The sequence below is a fragment of the Lipophrys pholis genome, assembly GCF_963383615.2.
Source record: "Lipophrys pholis genome assembly, chromosome: 20".
Lineage (NCBI taxonomy): Eukaryota > Metazoa > Chordata > Actinopteri > Blenniiformes > Blenniidae > Lipophrys > Lipophrys pholis.
The window spans coordinates 7,467,919-7,480,363 of NC_137648.1; the positions used below are offsets into that span (position 1 = coordinate 7,467,919).

Below are 12,445 nucleotides of genomic sequence, written 5' to 3' on the forward strand. Positions count from 1 at the left end.
ATAGACACATGGAAGCTCACAACACTAATGAACTGACCTATGATGACATGATATTGTGAAGCCAAAAATCATTTGTCATTGACCCAGTTCTTCCCACTACTAAATTAATTAATATGCAAAGAAACTGGTACATCTGTTTGTGGAGGACTCATTGATAAGATGTCTGTTTATCACAAGGCTGAAGGATGAAGTGTCTTAACTATTAACGCTCACTGTTTGATGTTTGATGTCCATATTCTGTTAATGCTTGACATAATATTACTAAAGGAGATGTATGAACAAGACACCAGAAAACGTGAGAAAACATTTAACAAAGTCTACGACTCATGGAAGACTGGGACAAAAGACTATTAATCAAGATTAAAATGACCAACTTGAGAAGGAAACGGTCAGAGAAACGCTTAAGAAAGGCGAATATGGTTCTGTCTTTGGTCACACCAAAACTGAAAGTGTGATTTCATCAGTCATCTGAGAGATTATGCGTTAAATTCCAGCTCAGTCGGTACTCACAGTTGAAGAGTAGACGCACAAGCACAACCTGCTGCCAAGCTGGAACAATCAAAAGCCATGGAAGAAATCCAAACACATCGTCACAAGTTAGAAAGTGAATGGAAACAAAAAGAGGTGGAAATGCAACAGAGGCTGGAACAAGAGGGCGAAGTTGTGACAGTTACAAGCAGATAAGGATGTTGCATTTATATATAAAAATCGGCTTCGCTTTGGGTGCCTGAGAAAGGGTCACATGACCATGATTGCAAGAGGCGCCACACATGCAACACATGCAGCCGTCGTCAGCCAACCTGCTTGCACGATGATGGGAAACAAAGATGTGTGGATGAAGAACATGCAAACCAGGAAATACATAAAGTCCAATACAGTGGCCTCATCTCAGACACTCAGCAGTTAAGCTACCATGCCTTCAGGACTGTGATGTAGGACTCCTGATTGGATGTGACTGTCCATCAGCAGCAGCTCCTCTTGAGGTTGTCATTGGTGACAAAAATCAACCGTTTGCACAGAGATCAGAACTCGGGTGGAGTATCATAGGATCAACACACCCCCACCTAGACAGACAAGGAAGTCAGAGCTTTGTGCATCAGCTCACAGTAAAGGAACTGCCAACAGCTAAAGGCCCTAGAATCAGAGAGAGAACTTATGAAGATAAATATGTGTCCCAGGAGGATGTTCGGTTCATACAGTTTCTCAGTGCAACAGTCCACCCAACCCACCAAACAGCAAGAGGCTCGCCACAGTTCGTCTGCAGTGTCTTAAAAGGAAATTAAAGGCCAAGAAGCAATATTATGATCAGTACAAAACATTCATGGAGGAAACAAAAAATAATGGTGATGCAGAGTCTGCCCCTACAACATCCGAGGGAGGGACAGAGTGGTACCTTCCACATCACGGCATCTATCACCACAGAAAACCGGACAAGCTGAGGTGGATGTTACAAAGAGGTGGAGAAGAGTTCAGTATCTTATTGAACAGTTCTGAAGCCCTGCCCCCTGGGCAGTCGCCCACTTCGCCCATAGCAAAATCCAACACTGGTCGTTTTTATATATATATACTATTTCTATTTTGTGTATGTCTGACGCCTCTAGCGTTTGGTTTGTTTATAGTCCTCTACGAGAGTTTGTATCGTATTCAATTTAAAAGAAAAAGAAAAAAAAAAGGAATGCGGATTTAGTAAAATAAACACAGTAAAGTCAATTTTTTGTACATTCTATTCTCGGTTTGCATTGGATATTTATTCACCTGGTAGCCTCTTTTCCTTTTATTTCAATTCAAACCTTGTGATAATTGAGCTCAAAACGGCGTTTAGAGACACAAGGGAAAGTGTTATAAATGCGCCTTTTGTAGTCCATCTTCGGAAGGTTGTAGTGTTTTCATAATGGCAGACGTCACTGACCCGCGCAGCCGTCGCATTATTATTACGTCTTCTAGTGAAAGTGCGGTCCGACGGACACAACAATCATTAATGTCATCACCTTTCCCTAACTGCATTAGGAAGCCTCCTAACAATTCCTTAACCACGTGACGTCACCCACGGGGTTAAGGTGAAGTAGAGAGGAAAGGAGAAAGGAGGGAGGTACCTTTGTGCTTCTGGTCTGTTGCCATGGCAACATCAAACAACAACACGCCTTCAGCGGCAGCTCCGTTAACGATAAAACGACACATTGATAAACACGTTATTCTCCCACGATGAGTCAACGACAGATCATCCAAGGTGAGATACATGAGATGCTTGGATTCAGAAGTATTACATATATATACATATATATTAAAACATGCTCGTGGTTTTACTGTTTTCTGTGCTTTTGCAGTGTTTGAAGAGTATCAGAAGTCCCGGATGCAGTTTGTGCAAACGGTTGCTGATTTGGCATCTCGACCACAAAATACAGAAATCCTCAGAAATGCAGGTAAGAAACCTGTTATTTCCACTATGAATCCATCCATCAACATTCAGTGTTATTTTGATGAAACTATTGACAACATCACATGGGATGTTGTTGCTTGTCTTGTTGGGGTTAGAGGTAAATGACAACAAATAAACACCAGGCACATGTTAATCCACAAATGGCACACTTAATTAAGGTTGTATCCATTTTTTATTAAGCTTTATCTGGTGGCAGGAGAACTCTAACAAACCCTTCTGAGTATGAGATGAGAGTACGAACTACTAAAAACACATCGGTCCAACCGGAGCCTCTGTTCCCCTGCAGGTGTGATGTCCATGCTGCGTCCCCTGATGCTGGACGTCGTCCCCACCATCCAGCAGACAGCGGCTCTGGCTCTGGGCCGCCTCGCTGACCACAGCGACGACCTGGCCGAGGCGTTGGTCAGAGAGGACATTCTGCCCCAGCTGGTGCAGTCTCTGGCCTCCAAGAACGTTAGTATCTCCTGCTCGGAACGGATTGTTTACTAATGACAGGCTTTCCAGCTGTAACACCGCGCTGTGCATGCGAGAGAGGAAAGAAGTAGTCAGAGGCTGTCACCCTGCAGGACCTCAAGGTCAGCCCCCTCTGAATGTGAGAATGTGTGTTGGGCTAACTTGGCAGTTCGCCTGGGGGCTACTTCAATACTTAAGAGCCCTTTAACATGAGAGCAAGCAGGCCTTTGTCTGCTCCTTCTTTCTCTCTCAGCCCACTCACAGCCTCACTTAGAACGATGTGGACAACTTGTAGGTATTCAAGGGGAAATTGTACTTTTCAATCTTAATGCTAAAAATGGACATCACTTCCTAAAAACAATAGAATAAAGTAATTTCCAATGTTTTTTTGTTTGCAAAATGTCATTTAAGTTAATTAAGGTAGTTTTGTAGCTTTTAAAGGTGAGAGACAACCACAACATAATATCTGACTTCTTTGAAAAGACCTGCAACACATTTGATAGCATTCAAATCCGATTTACTTAGATTATGAAATAAAACATCCTCCAATACTCTTACAATTCCACATAAGCAAAGTGTTAGTGAAGAGGAAAATCCCCTCCTTATCTGGGGCATTTATTTAAATATGTGTGTCTGTATTCTTGTGTAGAGGTTCTATAAGAAGGCCGCAGCGTTCGTCCTGCGTGCAGTAGCCAAACACTCCCCGGGGTTGGCCCAGGCGGTGGTGGACTGCAATGGGGCAGATGCACTGGTTCTCTGCTTGGAGGAGTTTGACCCCGGGGTGAAGGAGGCTGCAGCCTGGGCTCTGGGCTTCATCGCACGACACAATGCGAGTGAGGAGAACTCTGCCTGCTTAGTTTGAAGGTTTTGCTGCAGCCACACGCCTCCTTCACCATGCAAACCCTCTGTCGCCCTGCAGCGCTGGCTCAGGCGGTCGTGGATGCGGGCGCCGTCCCCCTGCTGGTGCTGTCTCTGACGGAGCCTGAGGTGGCCCTCAAACGCATCGCGGCCTCCACGCTCAGTGACATCTCCAAACACTCGCCTGAACTGGCCCAGACCGTGGTGGACACCGGCGCCATCGCACACCTGGCGCAGATGATCCTCAGCCCAGACGCCAAACTCAAGGTGAGGTCAGCCTAATAATTGTTTTGACGTCGCCTCATCCCATCAGCTGCTGGTTAAACTAAGCCTGTGATGTGTAATGGCTGTGAGAGAGACACCAGGCCCACAATACATCACTGTACATTTTAGTTTTACATTGCTGTGTAAAAGTGTTTCAAGGTGTTGGAGAATGGCAGCATTTCTGTTGTTCACACATTATAAAGGATTATTTTTCATGGGAGTTGAGATTACAGAATAGGTTGATTACAGTTCTGCAGGAAAGAGTAATGTTAAAACAAGTAAAAAAATATTTATGAGTGTTTTTTGCAGAAAAACTGTCAGAAACTCTAGTTAACAAAGTGTGACGTGTGTGTTGCATGGTGTGTGTGTGTGTGTGTGTGTGCTGCAGAGGCAGGTCTTCTCAGCTCTCAGTCAAATCAGTAAACACTCGGTGAGTCTGGCTGAGCTGGTGGTCGAGGCGGAGATCTTCCCCGGGGCTTTGGCTTCCCTCAGAGATCCGGACGAGTACGTCAAGAAGAACGTCACCGTGTTGATGAGGGAGGTGGTCAAACACACACCTGAGGTACACTACACACACTCACAGAGCGCCATGGGCGCAGAGATCCACAGAGATCCACAGAGGTCCTGTTGTGTCCAGCTCGCCCAGGTGATCGTGAACTGCGGAGGTCTGTCGGGGGTGGTGGACCACCTGGGGGTCAGCACGGGGAGCCAGCGGCTGCCGGGGATCATGACTCTGGGATACGTGGCAGCTCACAGTGAAAGCCTGGCCATGGCTGTCATCCTCTCCAAGGTGGTGGAAAATAACCTTCTCTGGTAAGTAGGTCACCGCTGACTGTTCCCCCTCCTGCCCTGCAGGGGGTGTCCCAGCTGTCCCTGTGTCTGTCCGAGGAGGCCGAGCAGCACATCAAGGCGGCCACAGTCTGGTCCATCGGGCAGATCGGGCAGCACACCCCGGAACATGCCAGGGCTGTGGCCGCAGCCAACCTGCTGCCCAGACTACTGCAGCTCTACATGGAGGCCAGCAGCTCCGAGGACCTGCAGGCCAAAGTAAGACTCTGACCACCAGGGTTTGTGGCTAAAGCACGTTATGTGACACGCAACTGTGTTGCACTGCCAAAAGTTAAAACCCGATTTATCAAAAGCACAACAGAAAATATTATTTTGTAATGCTCTTTGCCCTGAAGTAGGATTAATAAAATACATAACTCCAGAATCAACATGTGAAGGGATTTTCTTTATAAAAGAAAATCAAAACTCTTTCATATATGCATTACTTCACAAAATTACTGATTCAACCAGTCATATCTGATCTCAATACTTATTGTAGAAAATCCCCAAACAAAATGTGTAACAGTGTCTAGAGCCAGTATTATAAAAATATGTTCCTTTGAAGGGGTTCAAAGAAATGAATAATGGCAAATTGAGGATTGTAAACTTAGTGTGAAAGTAAGTGTGTGTGGTTGTCATTCTTCTTAGAACATAATGTCTTTTTTTTGTGAAACAATGTGTAATCTTTGTCCCTGTTTTGTATTTGCTGCTGCAAAACATAATGAAAGTATCTTCAGTGAGTTGCACTTTCCATGGCATTACATGCAGTGTGTTTCCCTCCTCCTCTGGCGTCTGTTCAGAGTAAAAAGGCTCTGAAAAGCATCTTGCAGAAGTGCACCGACCTGCAGTCCCTGGAGTCGCTTCTCCACGAAGCTCCCAGCAACATTCTGAAATATGTCGTCTGCCAGTTCAGCAAGGTGGGTGTCTGTTGGTGTCACTGAGGTTGTTTTTCTGTCAGTTGTAACTGTATCCTTCCCTCCTAGGTGCTGCCTCACGACAGCAAGGCTCGCCGTCTGTTTGTGACCAGCGGGGGATTGAAGAAAGTGCAGGAAATCGAGGCTGAGCCCGGCTCTGCTCTGCAGGAGTACATCAACACCATCAACAACTGCTTCCCTGAAGAGATAGTCAGGTATACGCTCCTCAATACTCTCCTGGTCTGCGATTCGCATCAGATCACATGAGACAACATCATAAAGTACAAATCATCTCAGAGCTGTGTGCTGACTCGGTGGGAAGAGTTTCCTTCATCTCTACTTCTTGAAACTGTTGCTGGGTAAAAGCTGCTACGTCAGAGGAAAACATATTGATGATGCAAACAAATCAATTCATAATTTCATTAAAGAATGTTCAAAGAAAGATTAACACAGACATGATATAAATAAAGAAAATTGAATTTCCAGCATACACAGTGTCAGGTATTGATGATGTGTGTGTGTGTGGTTTCAGGTACTACACCCCCGGATACTCACAGGCCTTGTTGGAGCGCGTGGAGAAATACCAGCCAGCTTGACATCAGTTCACCATCTTCCTCCTATAAACACGTCTCTTGTGCATTTAAAGACAATTTAAGCAGTTCTTGTGGTTTTTTAATTGACTTTTTTTCCCCAAACCCATGTACATGGATACATGTTGGCAGCAGCAGCTTATTTGTAATATTCCAGCGTGGAGCTGAAACCAAACATCAAAATGTACCAAGTGACTTGTGCAGTGTTTACAGCACATTGTGGAGAGTCACTGAGCTGGAAGGCTTTTTGTTGCAGCCTCCACACAGAGGTCAGCCGTCAGGTTCAGTGGCACAGCAGCAGGTGGTTGGGAATCAGACACCATCATGCTGGAGACTTGCTGACACGTGGATTTCAGTGTGAGCTCTTGTTTTGGAGCAGCTCACTTTCATCACACAGCAACTGTTTATAAACGAATCTGGATGTAGAGTTTCTCCCTCATGCGCCTTCAATCTGTATAATAATCGTCAAAATGCAGACGATGTGACGCAATGCCCGTGCGGATGCAACCTTTTTCCTTTTCTACGGGTCACAGCGCCTCCTGCCGGCCGTGGCCGCGCCCCGCAGCTCAGCTGTGCGCGTGAGCGCGCCGCCGCAGCAGCTGCAGCGCACATGGCGAGCCGCTCTTTGTTTATTGTCCTGCAGGGTTTTCCTCCGCTTGTTCTCCACATTGTACTGACGACGCGGGTAAAGCCTCGCGCAGACCTGAGCACGTTAATTCTGCAGCTGCCGGCCCCTCTTCCCCGCTCCTCCTGCAGAAACATCTCGTGTTTTGTCCCACAACCTGTTTTATCGTTTGACGCATGCTGCAGATTATGACCAGTGGTAGAACCTCCTGCTCCAATGCTGTTTCCTCTCATGTAATAAAAAACCAACCCTGCATCGACTTTTGCAGCTGCAGGTTTTAAACAAATATAAGTTACGCAGACAAATAACACGCTGTAATTTACTGTATAATCGGAAACATAACCTGTGTTTCTTCTTAATCTGAGTCCACTGGCAGTCATGCAGCTGCTGATGGAGCCGTTTTAAAACATTTTCTTTTTGAAACGGGTTTAAAAGCTCTTAATATAGTCAAACATGATTTTGTTGAGGTTTGTGTGAGAACATTTCGTGTAAATGTCATTTTAAAAAACGTCCCTATAATAAATAAATAAACTATAAAACCTCTGAAAAATGGAAATGAAATTGGACAAAGTGGGATGAAGCCAACAAATCCTAATGGTAAAGAACAACGTTGTGTATTTATCATAATTTAGTTTTTTTTAATAAATGTGACATGTTTGTCCATTTATTTAAACAGGCTGATATAAAGAGGAATGATAAGGAAATCCACTGATTTAACGGACCAGTCATGTAGAAATAGACAAAATCAAACCTTGAATGTCATGTCATTTTCAAACTGAAAAAAGAAAATACACACAAATGTATTTTGATCGGTTTTTTGCAAAGAGAGATACTTCCGTTTACTTGTGATTTGCGCAAATTCAAGAAAGAATATATGCATTTTTTGCTGGTCATGTTCCATCACAAAGTTGTTCTTCGTGTTTTTAAAGCGAGTTGCGGATCACAAGCGGCCTTTTAATTGCTTTTATTGAATAAATTAACAGAACTATGACGAGAGGGCATCTGCGCAATTATTTGCAACAATTTGTAGTCTACTCTTCCTGTAAATGTTTTTCACTGCATTTAAACGAACATGTAAGTTGGATTGATGTGGAACGATTTGGAAGACATATATTTCTGCATTCTTGAGACTTAATAAAAAGAATACATGCATCAAATAATAACAAACTTATAACTATTAAGCATAAAGCACTCAAATGAAAATAAACTGCTTATTGTGGGGTTTTGTTTAAGAGAGAAACAGAAAATAATCTTGAAAATAATACTGTATCAAATAAATAAATAAAACACTCCAGGCAGACTTCAAGTTAACCAGAACAAGTGCGGTAATTGGTTTGAGTGAATGCTTATGGAATGGAGTGTATTATTATTATCATCGTTAAATATGAAGAACAATAAACATACAACATCATTTTGGCCTCTGCCACTGAAGGGAAACTCAGCAACCATTATCTCTCTCTAACACACACACACACACACACACACACACACACACACACACACACACACACACACACACACACACACACACACACACACACACACACACACACACACACAGCTTCATTTGGTTCAGGGGGTGTTCAACCAGCACCTTTGGGACCACTGCTTGAAAAACGTACAGCAATTACAACAGCTGCTCGTTTGGGGGCGCTGTTGCCTGATCCAAACACTGACCAGAGAGGAAGTAAAGATGTCACACGGCTCATTGATTGGTCCGGACCAAAAGCAGAAGGCCCGCTGCTTTAACCCGTGCCGAGAAGGCTAATTAGCTCGTGGCTAACGGGTAGCCACAAACAACCGCCATAGTCTTCAGACTAGATATTAATGAGCGCCGTTCTCACTACTTCTTCCTCACTACTACACGTCTCACCACAAGATATTTTCCAACTTTTTCTGCTTCTTCTGATTCGCGCGTTAGCTTTGTTTGTTGACTACCCAGAATGCATTGCGCACGACATCGCGTCCTCTCGCCCTGCTCGCTGGCAAGATCATTTGCATGAGAACCGAGCTCGATGTTTTCAAGAGGACCACAGACTGCATGTTACATCTGGTTCAGAGTTTGGGGGAGAGTTCAAGACACCAAAAGAAAAGAGTCTGTCCCAGAAACGCCCTGAAGAGATCTTTGGTCCAGATCAAAAGGGAAATGCGAAGGCGCCCTTAAGGTGCAACAGAATAATAGCTCCCAACCTCTAACAACATATTAAAGTGCAACATGATTTTACTCATAAGGTGCTGATGGCAACAGAAAGTAAAGGGCAGCTGACGGTTCAATCCGATGCCCAATGTGAAGTTACAACAATAACGAGCGACTCGATCTGAAGCAGCTGCAGCCACGTGTGACTTCTGGGCCATTCTCTGCCACAGGAAGTGAAAGCACGGCCTTCTAATGATGCCCAACATGCTCAGAGTGGCCACTGAAATCCCCTCTTCTTCTCAACTTACGATGCATATTTCTTCCCTCTATCGTTCCCGATTGCCGTGCTTCACAACAAGAACAAAGCGCTGACAGACACAGAGGAGTGACCAGTGCTGGAGACAAGCCTTGTAAATGACTACAAGTGAGCTCAGCTCAGCTAACGACGCATGTTCAAGCTTGTGGCCAGCGAATAATCCAGACGCTCTTTTCGGTAACTGGAGGGTGGGTTCGTCTATTAAAGGGTGAATGATGGAGGAAGAACCCAAATGGAAAGATTGGTTTGGCTGAGCACTTGAATAGCATCTGGGTGGGGGTCTGGCTGTTGGCCTATTGGAAGACTGCTTCCTACTTCCTGTATGTGAACCGGTGAGCCATTTTAAATTCTATGGTCATTGTGCATGTGTCTGGCAAAATGGCTTTGTAACATCCACCACTAACACGTTTAGCACGTTTCACCTACGTCCAAGACATTTGGTAGACATGCAGCACGTGAAGCTGGACAGAATCGTCACCGACACCCGTACTCTAAATCCAACGGGAAGTCCGCCATTTTGCGTTAAGGGTAAAACGCCTGAAATGCACTCCTCCTAGGGGGTATGTCCTAGAGGCCTGAAATCTGGCCAGTATATACAACAGGACTTCCTGATGAAAACATTTAAAAATGTAACTATAATCTCAAATGGCCTGTCCATGGTGCTCCAACGAATATCTGATGGTTCGCCATGAAACAGGAAGTTATATGTAACATAAATTAAAATCTGTCTGCAGATGTGTTTCCAAGTTGCTAAGCAATTTCTTAAGAGTCCAGTGAAACCAGGTTTTTGTGTGTCAGGGCTTTTGGTAGTTTGTTCCAAGAAAATGGAGCTTCAAACCTGAATGCCCCCCCCCCCCCCCCCCCCCAGTTCAGTCCTGACTCTACAGACAGTAAGTGACTAATGTAGGTCTGAAGGTAGGATTGGACCAGACCTAAAATAAACTTGGAAACCTAACCCTGATTTGGCAACTCGACCCCAAAATTTTGGTCTATAAAGCCATCCATCCATCCGTCCATCTGTCCATCCTAACCCTAAACCTAAACCCTTCTGAGTATGAGATGAGAGTACTAACTACTAAAAACGCATCATTCCAACCGTAGCCTCTGTTCCCCTGCAGGTGTGATGTCCATGCTGCGTCCGCTGATGCTGGACGTCGTCCCCACCATCCAGCAGACAGCGGCTCTGGCTCTGGGCCGCCTCGCTGACCACAGCGACGACCTGGCCGAGGCGTTGGTCAGAGAGGACATTCTGCCCCAGCTGGTGCAGTCTCTGGCCTCCAAGAACGTTAGTATCTCCTGCTCGGAGCAGATTGTTTACTAATGACAGGCTTTCCAGCTGTAACGCCGCGCTGTGCATGCGAGAGAGGAAAGAAGTAGTCAGAGGCTGTCACCCTGCAGGACCTCAAGGTCAGCCCCCTCTGAATGTGAGAATGTGTGTTGGGCTAACTTGGCAGTTCGCCTGGGGGCTACTTCAATACTTAAGAGCCCTTTAACATGAGAGCAAGCAGGCCTTTGTCTGCTCCTTCTTTCTCTCTCAGCCCACTCACAGCCTCACTAAGAATGATGTGGACAACTTGTAGGTATTCAAGGGGAAATTGTACTTTTCAATCTTAATGCTAAAAATGGACATCACTTTCTAAAAACAATAGAATAAAGTAATTTGCAATGTTTTTTGTTTGCAAAATGTAATTTAGATTAACCAATAACAGGTTAATTGAGGTCGTTTTGTAGCTTTTAAAGGTGAGAGACAACCACAACATAATATCTGACTTCTTTGAAAAGACCTGCAACACATTTGACAGCATTCAAATCTGATTTACTTAGATTATGAAATAAAACATCCTCCAATACTCTTACAATTCCACATAAGCAAAGTGTTAGTGAAGAGGAAAAACTGAGCTAGTGGTCTTCTCGGCTCTCAGTCAAATCAGTAAACACTCGGTGAGTCTGGCTGAGCTGGTGGTCGAGGCGGAGATCTTCCCCGGGGCTTTGGCTTCCCTCAGAGATCCGGACGAGTACGTCAAGAAGAACGTCACCGTGTTGATGAGGGAGGTGGTCAAACACACACCTGAGGTAGACTAAACACACTCACAGAGCGTCATGGGTGCAGAGATGTGCAGAGATCCACAGAGATCCACAGAGATCCCCCACCCCATGTGACATGTCTGTCATTGGGATCATGGACACAATAAACACATCAAAATGTGTGGAATGTCTTTTGTTAACAATTTGGCTATATCCCAAAAAACTGTGAAAAAAATGTCCCATACTAAGTGGATGGGAGAGGCGCCTCATGGAGGAGATCAAAGAAGATCAAAGGAGATCAGCGTCCGTCGGGAGCACGTGCGAAACGTTCGGGAATAGGTTGCTATGACTTTTGTTCACGATTCTGTTAATCGTTTCGCTGCCTGAGCTCCACCTCCAATACCATTCCACAATCTCACTCCATATATAAAAAGACAAAATGACTTCAGTGTTGTTCTCACTTTAAATCCCCTCTCCAGTTATAACCCCCATCTCTGCTAAAAATCAAGTTTTGAATATTTGTAGGAAGTTGTTTATTGCTTTATACATTATTTGCCTTGTTTGAAATTGTACCAGGTCAGTGAATTTTAGTATTTTTGATTTTAAGGAGTGGACTTGTATGATCTCTATATGATCTATAGATCTTTATGAATGATCTTATTGCTCTTTTTTGTAGAATTGATAGTGACTGCAGTGAACATTTATAAGTGTTGCCCCAGACCTCTGCACAGTGATTTAGATATGGTAACACCATCGATCCTTCCCTCCAAAGTGCTGCTTCATGACAGCAAGGTGAGAAGAGTTTCCTTCCTCTCTACTTTTGGATAAAGGCTGGTACGTCAGAGGGAAACATATTGATGGTGCAAACAAATAAATTAATTATTTATTTGGGAATGTTCAAAGAAAGATGCAGAAACATGATATAAATAAAGAAAATTGAATTTCCAGCTATACACAGTGTCAGGTGTGTGTGTGTGTGGTTTCAGGTACTACACCCC

General features: G+C 44.4%; 1 protein-coding gene across 1 annotated transcript; it reads left to right on the forward strand.

Annotated features, from left to right (window-relative positions):
- Positions 1–2,202: 2,202 nt before the first annotated feature.
- spag6 (sperm associated antigen 6) lies at positions 2,203–6,350 on the forward strand (the record flags this gene model as incomplete). The annotated part of the gene is made up of 11 exons (XM_080488976.1): positions 2,203–2,227; positions 2,325–2,420; positions 2,724–2,890; positions 3,540–3,723; positions 3,810–4,015; positions 4,401–4,574; positions 4,650–4,802; positions 4,868–5,059; positions 5,641–5,757; positions 5,824–5,969; positions 6,287–6,350. The coding sequence occupies 11 exons, from the start codon at positions 2,203–2,205 to the stop codon at positions 6,348–6,350; spliced, it is 1,524 nt and encodes a 507-aa protein (XP_080345102.1).
- Between the last annotated feature and the right edge of the window lie 6,095 nt (positions 6,351–12,445).